General features: G+C 45.7%; 1 protein-coding gene across 3 annotated transcripts in view; it reads left to right on the forward strand.

Annotated features, from left to right (window-relative positions):
- The window catches only part of MOB3B (MOB kinase activator 3B), a 138,006-nt gene that overhangs the window by 86,571 nt on the left and 32,242 nt on the right, over nucleotides 1-19,193 (forward strand). For 2 of the 3 annotated variants that reach the window (XM_006127252.5, XM_006127251.5), the window contains exon 3: nucleotides 11,400-11,602. The exons of the other annotated variant lie outside the window; for it this stretch is intronic. In XM_006127252.5, the coding sequence (XP_006127314.1) occupies nucleotides 11,400-11,602 (203 nt within the window). The remainder of the gene's footprint in view (nucleotides 1-11,399; nucleotides 11,603-19,193) is intronic. 3 annotated transcript variants of the gene reach the window in all.

A 19,193-nucleotide genomic window follows, 5' to 3' on the forward strand; every position in this document is an offset into this window, starting at 1 on the left:
TGGTGCCAGGGAAGAGAGGGGTTTATGAAAATAAACATCTGTCGTTTTAAAATTATGAAGTGCTGTTTTTTAAAAAAGGCTGTTGAAATGGCTTCATGTGCCTGCCTGCATGTGCAGTAAAAGGGAAGCCAGAATGTTTGTTTCTAAATATACTGAGTGTTACTGACAAAAGTGAAGACTGCTGATGATTCCAACCACAGAGGAATGCCAAGACGGCATTCCTTCTTGCAGTGCTAGAACAAGCATTTTAGAGAAAAAATTATTTAACGAACCCATGGCACTCATGCAGTGGGGGAGCCAGATGTTAATCCTGATGTCTTGGCCAAATTTCACCATAGGGCAAGTACATTCTTCTTACCTACATTCTCCCTGAAGGTTCTTCTGGAGATGATGTTTTCTTTGTGTGCTAAACTCTTACCTTGGTTGTGGCTGCATTCCTCCCCCAGGGTGGACCTGCACTTCAGGGGTGTGCGTGCGTGCTTGAGAGAGAGAGAGAGAGAGAGAGAGAGAGAGAGAGAGAGAAAATATGAATATTTGGGGGCAATTGAAACAAAAGGGATAATATACTAATGCTGTGTAAAAGCACACAGATGCAGAGTTCCACAGAGTTTGTCACCCTGCTTAGTTAATAGTCATCTAGAGCTGTTTATGGGAGCTAATTCTGAGTTGCCATGCCATGGACACGTGGCTCTGATTTTGCTTTTCATTTGCACCCAATGCCTTCAGTGTCCTTAGGTCCATTACAATGTGTTCTTCCAGCCTGCTGGCATCTTGGGGATAGGACCAAATCTGTCAATCACTGGTAGCTTGGAAATGCCCTTCCTTCTGAAGTCTTAGAGGGGTAGCTGTGTCAGTCTGTATCTGCAAGAACAATGAGGAGTCCTGTGGCACCTTAGAAACTAACAGATTTATTAGGGCATAAGATTTTGTGGGTAAAACCTATTTCATCCGATGAATTGGAATGGAAGCTATATACTCCTACTTCTGTAACTTCCGCTCTATGAAAGTTTATGCCTTAATAAATATTAGTCTCTCAGGGTACGTCTACACAGCAGAGCTAAAGCCAAATTAAGCTATGCAACTTCAGCTATGTTAATTGCATAGCTTAAATTGAAATAGCTTATTTTGGCTTTTGGCGGTGTCTACACAGCAGGAAGTAGAAGGAAGAACACTCTTCCTCTGACTTCCCTTACTCCTTGTGAAATGAGGGTTACCGGAGTCAGAGTAAGAAGTCCTCCAGCTCGATACTATTTCGGAATAAAGGCTTGTAGTGTAGACGTGCTCTTTGCTTTTTCAGAATAACATCAGCTATTTCAAAATAATGCTGGTGTGTAGACACAGACTAAGGTGCCACAAGACTTCCTTCTCAAGTTCCCTTCCATTTTCTGCTTCCACAGTGGCTACAGGCTCAGCTAGACTCCCCTGTTTCTGCAAGCATTTGAAAATTCTAACCAGAATATACCCAGCACCATTGAAATGTAGCCAGTTCTCACTTGAGAGGGCAGCAACCAGCTGGCACTCAGTGCACCTGGGAGAAGATGAAATCTTGAACAAGGACCCCAGGCTAATTTGCCTAGGAAACAGCCAGGGAATTTTTAAAGTCCATGCATAGTAAGTAGGATTTAATCCCTGAGCCTACGGATTTCAGTGGAATTTGTGGTTTGAGGTGTTACCCAGAAGACACCTCCATTGTCTAGACTGCTCTTTGAAAAACAAAAGGAAGGTATATCATCCTCTTACTGACTCGTGGCAGCTGAGTTGTCATCAAATCTATTGTAAGAACAAATAAGGTTAGATGTATAGGGAAGATGCCTGCTGATTGGATCATGGAGGTGTCAGTCTATTACTATTGCCAAGTTTCACCTTTTGTTCTGCTTTCTCCAGCTTGAGAACAGAATCTGTCTAATGTACTTCTGTTTGTGTAGCCCATCAGGTTGGTATCTGAGGATCATTAAGGGTGCACCATAGCTCATGTAATCATTTCATTCATTGAAGACCCCTCAAATGTCATTTGAGAGTTGCAGCATTTTCATCTGCCTGCTAATGACATTCCTGAATTAATATTAAAGACAAATTAATTAATAATAGTAGTAGTACTGATCTGTTTAGAAAGTGGGATCACAGATTAGTCTGTTTTTCTTTCTTCTGGCCCAGCTGCTGTGATAACAGGCAGGGAGAGCAATACCAAGAAGGATGCAAATACATAGCAGCCCAGTTAATCTCTAACTGTTCACAGTTGTTAGCTTATTTTGAGGTGGAACAAAGTCCCTTAACACGAAGGTTGTTTTCCTTGTCACTTGGGACAGATGCTTCCTTGAGTAACACACAGAGATAACACAAAACATATGCTGGGAAGGACTGATGGTTTACAAAAGAGTTTCCAGGAGCAATAGCTTAGGTAAGTGGTCACCAAGCAGTAGATCAGGATTTACTGGTAGATCTTGGAGCCTCTGACAGGTGATCCTGACTGGTTTGGCCAAGAGGCAATCAAGTGCTGGCACTTCAGCTGCCCCTTCCCCCACTGCTGTTTATCTCGTGCTGTTACTTTAGAGCTGTCCCCTCACAAGCCTCCTGCTTGCAGGGCAGGGAAAGGAGAGGAGGGTGCTGATGTCAGGATGTCGCCCTCCCACTCTATCCTGTCTCCACAGAGCAGAGAGAGGGCACCATAGGACTTGGGATGGAGTTTGTTGGTTGCTTTTGGGAGTGATGCAGGGCCAGGACAGAGGTGAGCCTGCCTTAGCCCCATTGCACCTCCATCCAGGAGCCACTTGAGGTAGGCAGTGCCCAGCGGGTGCCCACATCCCGAAACCCCACCCCAGTCATCAACCCCTCCTCTACCCCAACCCTCTGCCCCAGCTGGGGAAAGTGTGGGATAATGGGGAAGGGAGGGAAGGACAATGGAGTGAGCAGGGGCGGGGCCTCAGGCAAGTGGCACAAAGGAAGTGGGGCAAGGGTAGTTGTGTTTGAGATAGCTCTTGGATTGCACTTAAATTCAAAAAGCAATCTTTTGCTAAAAAGGTTGGAGACGACTAACTTGGGGCATCCTTCTCAGGACTCTTCTTTGGGGCTAGAGATGGGAGGAGAGGGAATATGGTGGAAAGGAGGGAAAGGGGAATGACTCAGCCCTATTACACAATCCAAATTGGGTGTGTTTTTTAATAGCATATTATTCCTTGCTCCTCACTACAAGTCTGAGCTTTAGTTTTGAAATGGTATGTCCTTAGTTTCTGTGCCAAGGGGAGTCTGTTTTCTTTTCTCATATGTATTTATAAGTGACGTATTGAGAATGAAGGACTGATTTTGAGGACTTGTGGAATGATTTTCACATATGCGGTGCTATTTCAGTGCACAGTTGACAAGGGACTTACTAAATTTTCCCAGATAGAGCTATCACTAAAACAAAACTGCAAACCCAGATACAACCATTTCTGATTTTAGTGAACATGCAGTTAGGCTCCCAGAAGACTTCCCTGGAGAGGGGATTTCTGTTCATCCCTTGTCATGCAGCAGGTGTACATCATTCAAGAGCTTTATACAGACTTACCAGGTATCTAATGTGTTTGAAATGTAGTGCCGGTTTCCTCAAAGCAAAAATTTCAGACCATATAGAGGGTTTCCCCATGGAGACCTAAGACTGTGAAGACCTTTGGAGTTGGCTTTCTGCAGACCCTTTGAGTGTTCTGCATAAGTTGAGATGGGAGGATGCATCAAAAGGCCTAGTCTGTGAGGTTTTTAAAGTGGAGCCCCTTCCTGTTCAGCTCTCAGGGCTCTAGTAACCCTTTGCCACTGTGTCTACATTTGGTCCTGTGAAGAGCAATTGTATTGTATTATAACCCCCTTTGCAACACTGGCTTTGAACCTAGACTCTTCTTCACCACATCACATACTTCTGCTATGCCAGCTACCAGCCCTTTAGCTGGTGGAAGTAATAGGCTGCTATCTTCTAGTTGAGCACTCATTGGCATGGGATGTGTGTCACACTTTTCCATGTAATATATAATCTGTGGTATCACATATCTCATTAGCTGGTAGCAGTAGTAGGTTGTTATCCTCTAAAGCATGAGTTCTCTGTCTTTATGATTAGATAGGCAAAGTGTAATGAAATGTTTGTTGTAATATTAAGTCACAATTTAGAAAAGTCTGAAGAGTAGCTCCTAGAAGGGATGTGTTACTCACTTTACCAATGTAATTAATAATCTAGGGTAGCGGTGGGCAAAGGGGCCTCCACGAGCCAGATGTGGCATACCAAGCAGGTGGATCCGACCCGTGGACACCCTGCCACTCTCCCACCCCCAGCCTAATGGCAGGAGGAGCACCCAACGTCTCTTGCTCCCTGCAAGCACCGAGTGCCCCTTGCAGAGTGGGGGCAGGGAGCAAGGGACTTCGTGCGTTACTTCTGCCCCCAGGGGCTCCTTCTGCCCCCAGCCCGCGAAGTCTCCTCCTGCCCTGCAAGAGGTTCACGGAGCTTAGAGTGAAAGTGCCGCATGCTCCTTGCAGGGCGGGGACAGGAAGTGCATGAAGTCTCCTCCCGCCCTGCAAGGGATGCGCAGCACTTTCACTCTAAGCACTGTGCATCCCTTGCAGAGTAGGGGCAGGGAGCAAGAGATTTTGCGTGTTCCTCCCGCCGAGTTGCCTCCTGCTTGCAAGGGGGTAGGTAGCCAGAGGGAACCACCAGTTGCTCAGAGCAGCTGGCAGTTCTCACTGGCTACATCTACACTGGCCCCTTTTCCGGAAGGGGCATGTAAATTTCAGCAGTCGTCGTAGGGAAATCCGCGGGGGATTTAAATATCCCCCGCGGCATTTAAATAAAAATGTCCGCCGCTTTTTTCCGGCTTTTAAAAAAGCCGGAAAAGAGCGTCTAGACTGGCCCCGATCCTCCGGAAAAAGTGCCCTTTTCCGGAGGCTCTTATCCTTTTCCGGAGGCACTTTTTCCGGAGGATCGGGGCCAGTCTAGACGCTCTTTTCCGGCTTTTTTAAAAGCCGGAAAAAAGCGGCGGACATTTTTATTTAAATGCCGCGGGGGATATTTAAATCCCCCGCGGATTTCCCTACGACGACTGCTGAAATTTACATGCCCCTTCCGGAAAAGGGGCCAGTGTAGACGTAGCCACTAGGTCAGTGTTTCTTAAAGTGTGTTCCGCGGCACACCGGTGTGCGGCGAGGCAGTTGGTGGTGTGCCACAGAGAACAACAGAGTTCAAAATGGTCGCCCTTAAAGGGGCAGGCATTTTTTTCTCAATACCTTTCCTCCCACCCCCCCTTTTCTTTTCTTAACAAAAAAATCCTTGATGTTCCTCATGAAAAAAATTAGGTTAAGAGTTATGTGTATCCATGCAGGGTTGGCACCAAAGGAGCTTGAACTGTGAGTCTCAAATGTTTGAGTCATTTCCATAATTTGGCATAGTCTTGGGGCATAATCAGGAGCCCTGGGACTGTGAACTCCAGGTTAACAGAATCTTTCTGTTGCTCCCCTTCTCACACAACAGAGTGCCCTGGTTAGTTTGCAGCTGAACTGAGGCCAGTTTGCTCATCCAGAAGTAGGTTTTTTTTCCTCCTTTAGAAAGAAACAGCTAGCTCAGAAGTTCCACTGTCTTTTTGGGGGTTTTGCCTTTTAATATCCATTGTGTTATCCCAAATTTTATTAGGGACCACTCCAGGGTTACACTCATATGGATTTATTAAACGAGGAATTAACACATGCACACACACGCACACACACATTCATTCATGCCCTCAGGCACTTAGATACAAAAAACGTTGCAGAATGCACCAAGGCATATTATGTCTGGTGCAGTCATGAATCCCAGCAGCCGAGCTGATCATAGAAAGGGCTTCTGCTGCTTGCTCTCTCCTTGTATTGGAACTGGGCTGCTCCTGCCAGACCCGCTGGGTCCTTCCTCCTTGTTGGTCACCACAGAGCATGCCCTGACCTCCCTCGATTGGGGTCCTTTGTTTGCTTAGAGCAGGGTTGTCTCTGTGATTGCTTTAGTCACCACCTGGCTCTGCGTGTTTAGCCTTGCTGTTTCTCTCACCCCAAACATGCTCCAGTCGCTATTCACACACACATTCTTATCACAGGGTGGAATGCAGTTTAGAGAAAGTTATAAGCAAAGTGGCTGAAAGTTACAAAGATTACAGAGTTGCAAAGCTCAACAATCTTACTACAAGTTGCAGAATTTAAAAGACAAAGTAGCTGAAAGTTACGAAGAAACTATTAGAAAGCTTCAAAGATCCGTGGTTACAAAGATACCTTCCAAAGCACAGAACTGACTGAGAACAATTTCCATTTTAATCATCTACAAATCATCAATAATAAAGTAACTTAGAAGACAACAGCCCCACCCCCAACAGTGTTCACAGCAATTCAGTTAGCAGCAGGTTTTGTCATTCTCGAAGTCATGTATTGGCAGGACCTTACAGTTTATGCATTTCCAGAAAATGTATGTGTAAATCAAATAGAGGCAGTAAGGGGGGGGAGAGGAGGTCGCACTTCAAAGCGACAGTGCCGCATGGAGCCCGGGGACGGACCCTGGGCTCCACGCAATGCTTCCACTTTTAAATGCTGCATGCAGCCTGAGGCCAGCTGTGGTGTCCTCACGCTGCACCCAGTGTTTCAAATCGCAGCACCACGTGGAGCCTGGGATCAGCTGGAGACTTCCCCACTGACTCCAGGCTCTGTGCGGCACTGCCGCTTTGAAATGCTGCAGGAAGCCTGACTCTTCGCAGTGTTTCAAGACAGCAGCGCTGCATGGAGCCTGGGATCAGCGGGAGAGTCCCCAGCTGACCCCAGGTTCTAAACGGCATCTTCGCCTTTGAAGGGAGAGGTGCCCTATTGATTAATCGAATAGTCGATGAAAAATGTATCAACCATTTGATTAGTCAGTTAGTCGATATTTAACATCCTTATATCAATATGTTTACCATGAAGGGCCAGGAAAGAAAAGATTGATTTTGGGCTCTGTGTGAGAGGATTGTGGAAGGGAGGCAGGTAAACAGTGTTGTTGTTAAGCCAAGTTAGTAAAAAAATGGTAATTTACCAATTGAGAGGTGTAATTAAATTAATACAAGTGAGTCCTGAGATCTGATTGTGTTCCATAGCTGATTACTTCTAACAGTGAATGCTGCAATGGAATCAAAACATTCGGTCAAATTCTGATGTTGCACATCCCAATTTAAATCTGAAGAACTCCACTGATTTCTTAATTTTGTTGTTAACGGAGCAACTGTTTTACCTCAGTGCAACCAAGACTGTCTTCAAATTTAGAGAAATTCTAAAACCTGGGAGTGTTAATAATTTTCCTGCTGGATTTGGATAAAACAGAGCAGGAAGGAGGTTGACATTTGTTTGGTGTAACAATATGTTCTTCCGTGCACAATATGTTTATAGTAGTATGTGCCAAATCCAGAGGTCCTTACTCGATTGCTGTTAAGCCCTCGGTCAGGCAAAATCTCAAGAAGTAAGAACCTCAAGACTAAGACCGCAATTAATGGATTATATGGTAGCAAGAAATATATTTAATGTGCTAGTATTGCATGTTAACATGTAAATAATTTAGTGGAAGGGAGGATAGCCATAGAGTTGCTAGATAAAAGCAAGCATAAGCCAGTGATTTGATCATGTATTGCTAACCAAAACACAGACCTGTAGCATGACAAGTGGAGCTCAAAAGATTTCATTTTCTAATATACAGTGTTGTGAATTCACTGGCTCTTTGGAAATGGATTAGAAATACCAATGTGCTATGTTAATCTATGATAGAAATTAGATGCCTCAGTCCATTTTATATCTACAGTAAGTGCAATGGATTTCACAAACAGCCAGATCTCCAGAGGTACTGAGCGTCCACAATTGAAGTCCAGAGGAGTTACAGGTATTTCAGGGCTGTGAAAATTAAACTCCCGTAGGCAGTTACAGTAACACAGGACATCTGCAAACTGGCCTATCCCCTGATTGTCATGTACCCCTCTACAAAAGGAGTATGTAAAATGCCACTAACAGAAATTCTCCACTCATGCCAGCGTTTTACTCACTTTGCATGTCTGAAAATCAGCACTAGGGGCTAGAGAATCAGGCTTTTAGCATTTGTTGGTTTGATTTATTGGACTAATGTTAGCTAATTAATAATGGCCTGTGAATTTCTTCCTTTATTTTGACATCATGCTAGCAATGACATGTCACTCAATCTCAGGGGACAGGGAACTAATTACTTTCTACTATGGAGCATGTCTAATCCAAATCATACAATAAGGGGTTGTGGAGATTTCACGCTTTTACCCTATGAGCAAACGTGAGCAAAACAAATCAATTCTGGGCGATTTCCTATTCAGACCTTAACATTTCATATATTTAAAACATTTTCTTTTGGAGATCCTTTTTCTTTTAATTTTTGAAGCACAGCAGTGGGGCAATTATTCATGGAGTTAGGTAACTCTCCAAAGGTTGAAATGTGATCCTCCTTATTAACAAGTGGCTAACTGAGGTCTCTGTCATTTCCTGTTATATTGTATTCACTTGGCTGAGAAGATTGCAGTTGGTCCTGCTTTGGGCAGGGGGCTGGACTTGATGACCTTCTGAAGTCTCTTCTAGCCCTAGGATTCTATGATTCAGACTTATTTAGTCTACAGAAAAGAAAAGTGAGGGGGGATTTGATTAACTACCTGAAGGGAGGTTCCAAAGAGGATGGCAAGAGGTGACAGACTGTAGAATGAGGAGCAATGGTCTCAAACTGCAGTGGGGGAGGACTAGATTGGATATTATGAAAAACTGTTTCACTAGGAGGGTGGTGAAGCACTGGAATGGGTTAGCGAGGGAGCTGGTGGAATCTCCATCCTGAGAGGTTTTTAAGTCCTGGCTCAACAAAGCCCTGGCTGGGATGATTTAGTTGGGATTGGTCCTGCTTTGGGCAGGGAGGTTGAACTCGATGACCTCCTGAGGTCTCTTCCAGCCCTAGGATTCTAGGATTCTAAGATAACTAATTGGGATTTGAAATAACCATGGCTGTTCATAAAGACCCTTGGATAATTCTGCCTGTTTTGATATTGCTGAGACAGTCTGATATTGTGCCAGTTCCTCAATCTTAGTTCTATGGGGTGAGAATTCACAGTTCCAGCACTGCATGCTCCATGCAGATAGCAGCTGTGATTTTATAAAGCTATTGTAGCCGGCTCTGTGTCCCTTGCCTTTGGCATCCAGGGTGTGAGGGGGTATGTGCATGCCCCAGAAGTGGAATAAAGGAGTGTGGTCCTTGACAGCTGCCACAGGCTATTGTCAGAATGAAGTAAAGCAGCCCTGAAGCTGCTTACATCAAAGTTACATCAGGATGTGATTTGGCTTTCAGCTGGTTGAGGGTGGGGTGTGGAACCCCCTCCCCAGCTGTGCCAGCTGTAAGCTCAGCACAGCTCAGGATTGGGCATCATGGGTACATTTTAGTTGCATCTTCCTTTGTAAAGGGAGATAAGGGAGCTCTGGACCTGTTCAGGATCTGGCTTTTTCTCTCATTAACAATCCCCAGCTCTCTTGCATATGGTGGGGATTTTTTTTTCATGAACTTGATGTGGACAATTCCTGTCTTACCAGAGTTTGTGACAAGTCAATGGAAGCAGAGCCAAAATACAGAGGACCTCACTAGTGGTCTTGTTTTCCATTAATTTAATACAGCCGAAGCTTGTTAATCTAGGCTTATCCACCATGGGAATCCAAAAGCTTTCTGTAGATATCAGTTTCATACAACAGACGTGCTCCTGAATCTTTAATCTGAAAGGTTTTATTTCATGTACATTTGAAGAAAGATGACATTTTGCCAAATGATTTGGATTAACTGTTTCTGAGTGTAAGTCGTCAATGCACACAGTAGGAGGGGAGTATATTCTTAGTAGTCAGAGGAGTGGATTAGTAGTCAAGATCCCTCAAGATCTATTCCTGAGGGTGCTGTATATTGGCCTCCTTCTGTGGCTTTGGACAAGCTACTGAAATCCATCTGCTCCGCTCATTCATGGGACAGGCAGGGACATTATTTTACACAGCAGTGGGCCAAAGAATGTGGCTGTCGAGAGAAAATGCAGCAATGCAACCATAATGTAGCTACATAGCAACTGCTAAGAGCTTCACATAAAGAGCTGCACACACAAGGTTTTTTGAGTTCTGCCAAAGCTTGAAGCTATGCTGCATGTTCTGGAGCAGTGTTTCTCAACCAGTGGTATGAGTACCCTTAGGGATACTCAAAAGAAGTCTAGGGAGTACGTCAACACAACTGAAATTTGGAGAAAACCAAATTTTTGTTTTTAAGTTTTACAGCACTTTATTATTTTTGTACTTTTTACACCCAAAAATGTCATCACCCACCCAGCTATGATTAAATTCTTTAAAGAAATGTGTTGCAATGGTAGGAAAAAAGTGTGTGTGTCTGAAAACTGTAGGTACTGGGGGTACTTATATATATAATATTTTTTTAAAGGGGTACTTTATAAAAAAAAGGTTGAGAAACACTGTTCTGGAGCACCATATAATGGCACTATATCTATTAAATATTTACATGATACGGGTTGGATCTCCCTTTTCTGGCAGCCTTGGAACCTGAGTGGTCCCAAAGGAGTGATTTTGCCAGACCAGGGGAAGGCAAGCCTCTGTCTCTTCTGGGGCTTCCTTCCTGGACACTGGCTCAGCCAGTGCGCTGCCCCCAGCTGTTGGCAGAACTCTAATCTCCGCTGCCGCCCTCCTCTGGTCTGTGGGGCTCCCTTCCTGCAGCTGGTGGAGCTCTCTGCCCTTGGCCAGCAGTGGCTCTGCATTCCCAGCTGGCGCTGGCTCCATGTTCCCAGCCACAGGGGCTTCGCTGCTCCCAGATGGTAGTGGATCCATGCCCCCATCTGGCTGGGGCTGTATGTCCCTAGCCAGCACACAGAGGCTCTATGTCTCTGGCCGGTGGCAGTTCCATGTCCCCCGCTAGCAGGGGCTCCACTCTCGGGTGGCGGGTCTCCCCACCCAGCCCTGCTCTGGGTAGGGATGTTAAATGGCATTTAATCAGCTAATTGACTAGTGGATGGAATTTCCATCCACTAGTCAATTAATTGATAAGGGGGGGAAACTAAGCCAGCCCCACCCAGCACCGGCTCCTGCTTCCTCCCTTGCTGCCTCTCCCTGTTCTCCTTTAACATTACTCAATCCTTACATCACTCTGGTAGAAAGGTAAGTGCGGGTATGAGCACGGTTCTGCAAATCTGCAGATACCTGTTCTATATCCACAGAGCATGTTTGTGGATCAGATGCAGAAGCAAATTGTATCATCGCAGGGTTCTAGGCATACACACTTTGCTGGATTGGAACCTGTATCCGAATCTTCAGAACTCCCTTTTGGAAAGCAGTGATCTAATTTAAAGCAATTATCCTCCCTTCTTGATTCACAGGTGTTCCCTTTCCAAAGAACTTCCTTCAGATCTGCAAGAAGATCCTGTGCAGACTGTTCCGGGTATTTGTTCATGTCTACATTCATCACTTTGACCGCATCATCATCATGGGCGCTGAAGCTCACGTCAATACCTGTTACAAGCACTTTTATTACTTTGTAACAGAGCTCAACCTTATAGACCGCAAAGAGCTAGAGCCTTTGGTAAGTGGTGGAGAATCCTCCTTTTCCTTTCCCTGAGTTGAGCCTTTTCCAGACCTGTCACAGTTGATTTCCACTAGGAACGAAAGGTTCATGTTTCAAGTCAGATCATTTAAATAAATGAACACGTGCCTCTGTCAATAGGCCAATTCCCTCTACTGTAGCATTTACAATTGGCAAAGTAGCAAAAATAGTGTGCAGTGTATTCCAGATGGAGAAGTGCAGAGGCGAAAATACAGAGACTTTAAAATAGAAGCTAATTTTTCCCCTGCTCCTTTCAGTACTAAGAAGTGGATTTTTCCCTAATTTTTTTCCAGTGGTTGGCAACAGCATGGTACTTACAGAAATAAATCATCACAGTGTGTGTAAAGCAGCGGTTCCCAACCGCCAGTCCACGGACCGCTGGCTGCCAGGCCACAGCGGCGGCTGGAGTTTGTGGCACCTTAGCTCCAGCAGCCATGGTGGATGAGTCAGTGGCAGGAGGAGGTGGGACAGAAGGCACCTCCCTCCCTTCTTCTTTCTCCCCGCTCCATGAATGGGGCGCAGGGGTGGAGGTCAAAGAGTGTTAGGCACTGGGGAGCAAGGGGCTGGGTTGGAGCTAGGTGGACAGGTAACATTTTATTTGCATAATAGATATGCAAATACAATGTTACTAGTTCACCAAAATTGATGAATGGCTTTCCCAGTTCACAGTATAAAAAAGTATGGGAACCACTGATGTAAAGTGTAGGGAGAGGGGCTGTGCGGAAGATAACCTGTATAATGAACTAGCATTTCCTTTGTAGTAGTTATATAGGTGTTGTATAGGTGCTGCACTTGGATTTATTCACTTTCAGTCAGCGGCTCAGACAATCAATAATGCAGGAAAATCAGACTCTTCCCTTGACTTAGGAGACTTGGCTCTAGATCAGTGTTTCTCAAAGTGGGCCCCAGACCCACTCTGAGAGAGCTGCTAATGGGCTGCTCCAGTTTGTTTACTTACCAGCTCCGCAGTCATGGAGCCTCACAGCTCCCATTGGCTTCAGTTCCCCGTTTGCAGCCAATGGGAGCCGCGGGAAGTGGTGTGGCACAGGCTGCTCCTTAGCTCCAGCAGCTGTGTTGGCTGAGGCAGAAGGACAGGATGTGCCTCCCTCCGTCCTTCCTTTCCCCCTCAGCACCACGGAGGAGTGACCAACAGCCCACTTTCAGAAACAGTGCTCTGGATAGGTCAGTGTTTAACTTATTGTCTCCAAACATTAGATTCCCCCAAAAGGAGTCATTTTCACCATTGCCTGAAGGTTTTAAAAAATATTAGAGAGAAGAGGGAAGAGTCCATTTGGAAAGGGGTTCTCTGTGTAAACGTTAGCACTGGGCCTGTGGGCATGCTTAAAATGGATGGGGCAATTCTATATCTTACCAGTTATTAATGAAGTGTTAGCGCTATTCTGCTTTTTAATGGTTAAATACACATAACAAGCATGTCTGAAATGTGTCTGTGTGTAGAAAGTAGAGACTTACCTCCATGTCTCTCTGTGCATGCTTTCACGTGTGCAAAAAGTAGAACCCCGTGTTGTGTGTAATGCAGATGCCCTTATGTGTTGGGAATGGTTATACGTTTGTTGACTGGGGCAGGAAATGTGGAGTGAGACGAGTATTTCTCCGTAGTTCCCAGAAAGGAACAATCAGTTAAGAAATTCCCCTTTATGGCATTCATTAATCTACAACGTTATGCCAATGGGAAAGCTTAAGCACAGAGGGGATGATTCTCTGTTGCACTGTGGTCCCTTTACACCACACTGGCAGTGTAAAGGGGCTTTAAAGGTATGAAAACAGGCCCTTGAGGATATCCCTGCAGAAGAGAGGGCTTCCCTATTGGCATAGAGATGCTAAAGCAGCTCCACCTCAGCCCTTGTCTCTGTGCCCAGCATGGGGAACATGTCAGAGGCAGGAGATATGAGACGTAGACCAGAGTGTGTTTAGAGAACATTGCTCCACAAGTAAGAGGTCTATGCTGGCTCCATTGTACTGAGAGAGGAAAGGCTGTTTAAGGCCACTTTCAGTGGTTAACTACCTTATTCCTGAATTCGGACTGAGCAATGGGAAAATTGAGGCCAGAGTGATAAAGGAGTTTGCCCAAGTCCATAGTGAGTCAGTTGCAGAGGGATGAATGTAATCCTGCTGATGATATGTCCATTGTGTGCAAATCCTCTGGCATTCCAGCATTCTGTTCATGGGAATGGAAGTCCTATTTCGAGTTCTGATGGAATTCGGCAGCTTAGAATCATAGAATCATAGAACTGGAAGAGAGCTCAGAAGGTCATCAAGTCCAGCCCCCTACCCTAGGCAGGACCAATTCCAACTAAATCAACCCGGCCAGGGCTTTGTCAAGCCGAGACTTAAACACCTCTAGGGATGGAGACTCCACTACTTCCCTAGGTAACCCATGCCAGTGCTTTACCACCCTCCTAGTGAAATAGTTTTTCCTAATATCCAACCTGGATCTCTCCGACCACAACTTGAGACCATTGCTCCTTGATCTGCCATCTGTCACTACTGAGAACAGCCTCTCTCCATCCTCTTTGGAACGTCCCTTCAGGCAGTTGAAGGCTGCTATCAAATCCCCCCTCACTCTTCGCTTCTGCAGACTAAACAGACCCAAGTGCCTCAGCCTCTCCTCATAAGTCATATGCTCCAGCCCCCTAATCATTTTGGTTGCCCTCCGCTGGACCCTCTCCAATGCGTCCACATTCTTTTTGTAGTGGGGGACCCAGAACTAGACACAATACTCTAGATGTGGCCTCACCAAAGCCGAATAAAGGGGAATAATGACATCTCTGCTGGCAATGCTCCTCTTAATGCAACCTAATATGCCATTAGCCTTCTTGGCTACAAGGGCACACTGTTGACTCATATCCAGCTTCTCATCCACTGTAACCCCCAGGTCCTTTTCTGCAGAACTACTACTTAACTGGTTGGTCCCCAGCTTGTAACAGTGCTTGGGATTCTTCCGTCCCAAGTGCAGGACTTTACACTTGTCCTTGTTGAACCTCATTAGATTTCTTGTGGCCCAATCCTCCCATTTGTCTAAGTCACTCTGGACCCTATCTCTGCCCTTAAGCGTATCTACCTCTCCCCCCAGCTTAGTGTCATCCGCAAACTTGCTGAGGGTGAAATCCATCCCCTCATCCAGATCATTAATAAAGATATTGAACAAAACCGGTCCTAGAACCAAACCTTGGGGCACTCCGCTAGAAACCGACTGCCATCCTGACATCGAGCCATTACCCGCTGGGCCCAGCCTTCTAGCCATCTTTCTATCCATCTTACCGTCCATTTATCCAATCCACAATCCCTTAACTTGCTGGCAAGAATATTGTGGGAGACCGTATCAAAAGCCTTGCTAAAGTCAAGGTATATAACATCCACTGACTTCCCCATGTCCACCGAGCCAGTTACCTCATCATAGAAACTAATCAGATTGGTCAGGCACGACTTGCCCTTTGTGAATCCATGCTGACTATTCCTAATCAAGAGGTTGTTCTATCCCAGACCTGCATCGGGATATACCATGTCAACAGGCTGAAGGAGCCCCATCTGTTCTCACTGCCTCCCTTTTCGAATCTTCCTGGCAAGTGTCCGCCTAGACCACAACCTGGAAATACATAAATAAAAGGTCCATATCTTCCTCCTCTTCTGAGCACAGAGAAGGGAGCTGAATGCCAAAGTGAATGCATGCAAATCACCTCAAACATTACTGCTAAGGATGAGCTGTTCCCCAGTAAATTAACTATTGCAGGAAATGAGCCCAAATTATCCCACTTAATTAGAAAATGGGCCAAGCTCTGATTAAATAAATAGATTGCCATGCACTCTATAAAGCAGAAGCCAACTGATGAATTAAAGTGTTTTTGAAAAAGGGAGATAACTCCAGATGCTGGTACTGGATTAATATAATGCTGACAAATACTACCCTGGAGACAGAATACTGGCTTTTTAAATTGGGGCTTCTCTGACTTCTCTGTTCTATATAGATTATTTCTTTAGGGTGGTTATCTGATTATGTTTTTGAACCAAGCAAAAGATGAGGCTGTATTTTTAAGCCCTGGTCATCTGCCCCTCCCCAACCAGACCTGGTTATTTTCACAGAGTTTTAAAAATTCTTTGTAGAAAGTTTTGTTCCATGTGGAAAAAGGGAGAGCTGATTCACTCGCTGGCACTGCTAACATTTCTAATGAGAAATACAAGAGCCAACGATTGAAACATTGGGGAAGTCTTCCTAAACATGCCCTTCAGAGCAGTTGATAATCAGGACACCCTGAGATATTACTGTAAATATTTTGAAATTTAAATTTGATTCTTGGTAAAAATTCTAATGGAGCTCCAGAGGGATTGCAAAATACTGATCAAATGACAGCCCTACTGCCTGTGTTAATGCCTTATTCCTGATACTTGTTCTCTTTTCCTGCAGCAAACCAAGTACCATTCGTAATAAAAAATAGGTAGCTTTACATCTTCATAATGATTTACAGTCATTAATTAGAGTCATGCATTGTCTTGTGGTTCAAGCTCAGTCTTGTTAAGTGAATTACCTTTTGTTGCCACAGATTTCTTGTCTGACATTGGGCAAGTCATTTAGCAGCTCTGTGTATTCATTTGCCATCTATAAAACTGATATAATGATAACAGCTTTGCAGGGTATTGTCATTGTGAAGTTAAATCCATCGATGCTGGTAAAATGCTTTGTGAACCTTGAATGCCGAATGCAGAAATGCTGAGGTGGTTGATATATGACTATTACTCTCTCTTCTGCCACAGAAGATCTTGAAACTGTCTCACTGCACTTACAGCAGCGGTCAGCTCAAGTTAGTTCAGTTGACATCCAAAAGAAATAAAGTACAAAAAAATTATAGGCCTTTTAGGAAGGCCTTTTTGGATTTGTTTTGCAACCAGTTTAGGTGCTTCTGCCATGATCAAATTGAAATTTTGGCTTAGGCCACATCTATACTGCAGCCTAAGTCAGTATAACTTGCATCATTCAGGGGTGTGAATAAATCACACTCCCTCCAAGTGACATAAGTTGCACAGATATAAACACACACATTGTTTACAGTACTGTTGGCGGGAGAGCCTCATGTGTGCTCCAGAAAACTATCCTGTCTTGAGCAGGTCTCCTAAAAAAAAAGGTGCTTCAGACGGCTGCCTACAAGAATTATATCTAACGACAGCCTTGTACATCAAGATTTTTCCCCCTTTAGCCGATGTTGTTCAGGAAGTTGGTTTAACAAGGCCAGCAAACGATCTTATGCTGGTATAAGTTGCTGCATAGGAGGCTCTGCATACAGTTATAGAGACAAAGGCTTTTTAGAGTAGACTAAAGTACCTTACAAACCATGGGTCTGATTCTGACCTCTCTTGAACCATGGTAACTTCACTGGCATCAGTGGAGTTACTTCTGATTTGAATTGGTGTAAGTGATAGCAGAATTTGGCTACTTTCCCTCCTGATGTTACTTGCGCTTTGCCTCATCCCTCAGGAAATCTGTGCTTTCTCCCAGATGTCATTTCTTATGAGTATTTTGTTTTATGAGAACAAAAAGTAATAACATGGGATGTAGATGAAGAAAATTAAAGCAAGATATTTTCTAAATGTCTATTTACCATATGTGTTAAAAATAGTTTGTCATTTAAAATAGCACATTCAGCCTTAATGTAAGCGGTTGCTATTCCAGCAGAATCAATGTAATTGAATTAATGGAAGGAATCCAGTGGCGTTGGTACCCTCTAACGCTAAGATTAAATTTGTCCCACGGTACTCAAACATAAAATGTCCTTATCCGCTCCACTATATTCAGTGTTACAGCTACCATTGATTTCAAAGCAGTCTTGGGCTTCAATATATTTTCACTTAATTTTTGACACAATTAAAAAATAAGCATCTAAAATTACCAAAAGAAAATGGTTTTACATTTCTCTCTATAAAACTCTCTCTACTGAACATACGCCTTTTGTTTGTCTAATCCAAGGATTCTCAAACTTCACTGCACTGCGACACCCTTCTGACAAAAAAAAATCACTACAGAATCCCAGGAGTGTGAACCTACATAGGCCTGCCAGGCAGTGAGGTGGAGGGGCAAAGCTCAAGGATTTCAGTCCAAGGTTGGGGGGGGAGGGGAGCGGTAACCTGAGCTTTGCTACCCTTAGGAGATGGGGTCAGGCTTCAGCCTCAGGCCCCAGCAAATCTCACTCCAGCCCTGGCAACCCTATTCAGGTAGAGTTATGATCCATTTTGAGGTCCCAGCCCACAGTCTGAGATCCACTGGTCCGATCAAACTCTTGGGCTATGTCAACACTGCAGGCTTCTTGCGCAAGAACAATTGTTCTTGCGCAAAAACTTGCAGAGTGTCTACAGTGCGCGGCCGTTCTTACGCAAGTACATTTACAGTAGAGCGTCGGAACAGAGGGCTTGTGCAAGAGCTCTGACGCTCCATTTGAGGAAGAAGCCTTCTTGCTAAAGAGGGCAGTGTGGACAGGCAGCAGGGAGTTTTTGCGCAAGAACTGGCCTCCCAGGAAAAAAACGCAGGTGGCCGCTTGGATGCTCCATACCCAAGCTACTCACAGCTCGCTACTTCCTGCTTGCTGGACCCCCCGCTTAAAGGCCCAGGCACCCTGCAGATGCCACGTGGCAGCAGCAGCAGACACAGCAGCTCCATCATGTGACTCATCTCCTGGAGTTCTTGAATGCAGCAGGGCAATCTGTCCCAGCGCCACCACGTGAGCCTGCACCCCCCTCCCAGTAGCCACCCCAAGGCTTCCAGCAATCATGGAGGGGCACAAAGCAGCATGCCCCATGCTGGTCAGGGCAGAGGTCAAAGCTCTGTTGGCAGAAGAGGAAGCCCTCCACGACCCCTGGTCTGTCGTCCCAACGCCGCCATCTTCAGCCACATGGCCCAGGTGCTGGCTGAGCAGGGACGTCCGGCCCAGACCCTTGAACAAGTCCGGGCCAAGGTAAAGGAGCTGCTTCTGGCCTACGTGAAGGCCACTGAGGGCGAGGGGGCAGGAGCCGACACCTGCTCCTGCTACGAGCGCCTGCACGCCGTCTTGGGGGAGATGGCAGTCCAAGGGCCCTGATCTAGAGGAAGAGGGTGACCTGACTACCAGCTCCAAGGATGACGGAGAGGACCGCATCAGCACCATCACCCTCCAACTCGAGGCAGTGCCCAGCAGTCAGGACGTCTCCCGGGCCTCGTCTCAGGCCGGCAACGGATCCTCTGGTGAGTGTTGCATTTCTCACTCGCAACAGTGGGAGAGGCAGGTGCCCGGGGTGGGGAGGGAGTCAGGCAGTTCGAGCTGCACGTGCAGCCTGACTGTGTGATATGTGGATGCAGCAGGCAGCTCCAGGGCACACCTAGGACCCTGCTGCTCACACATGTCCTGCCCAGGGAGGGAGGGGGGATGCCAGCTGGAAGCAGCCAAGCCCCAAGGGCGCAGGTAACACCCCACACATCCTGAAGAGTGCTGCACACAGACAGCACGCAACCATGCCTGCCCATGTGACACAGCAGCTGCTCTGTGGAAAAGTGCAGCGAGCCACCCCTGTGAGCACGGCCCCCACAGAG

The sequence above is a fragment of the Pelodiscus sinensis genome, chromosome 6 (genome assembly GCF_052426305.1).
Source record: "Pelodiscus sinensis isolate ZL-2025 chromosome 6, ASM5242630v1, whole genome shotgun sequence".
In the NCBI taxonomy this organism is placed as follows: Eukaryota; Metazoa; Chordata; order Testudines; family Trionychidae; genus Pelodiscus; species Pelodiscus sinensis.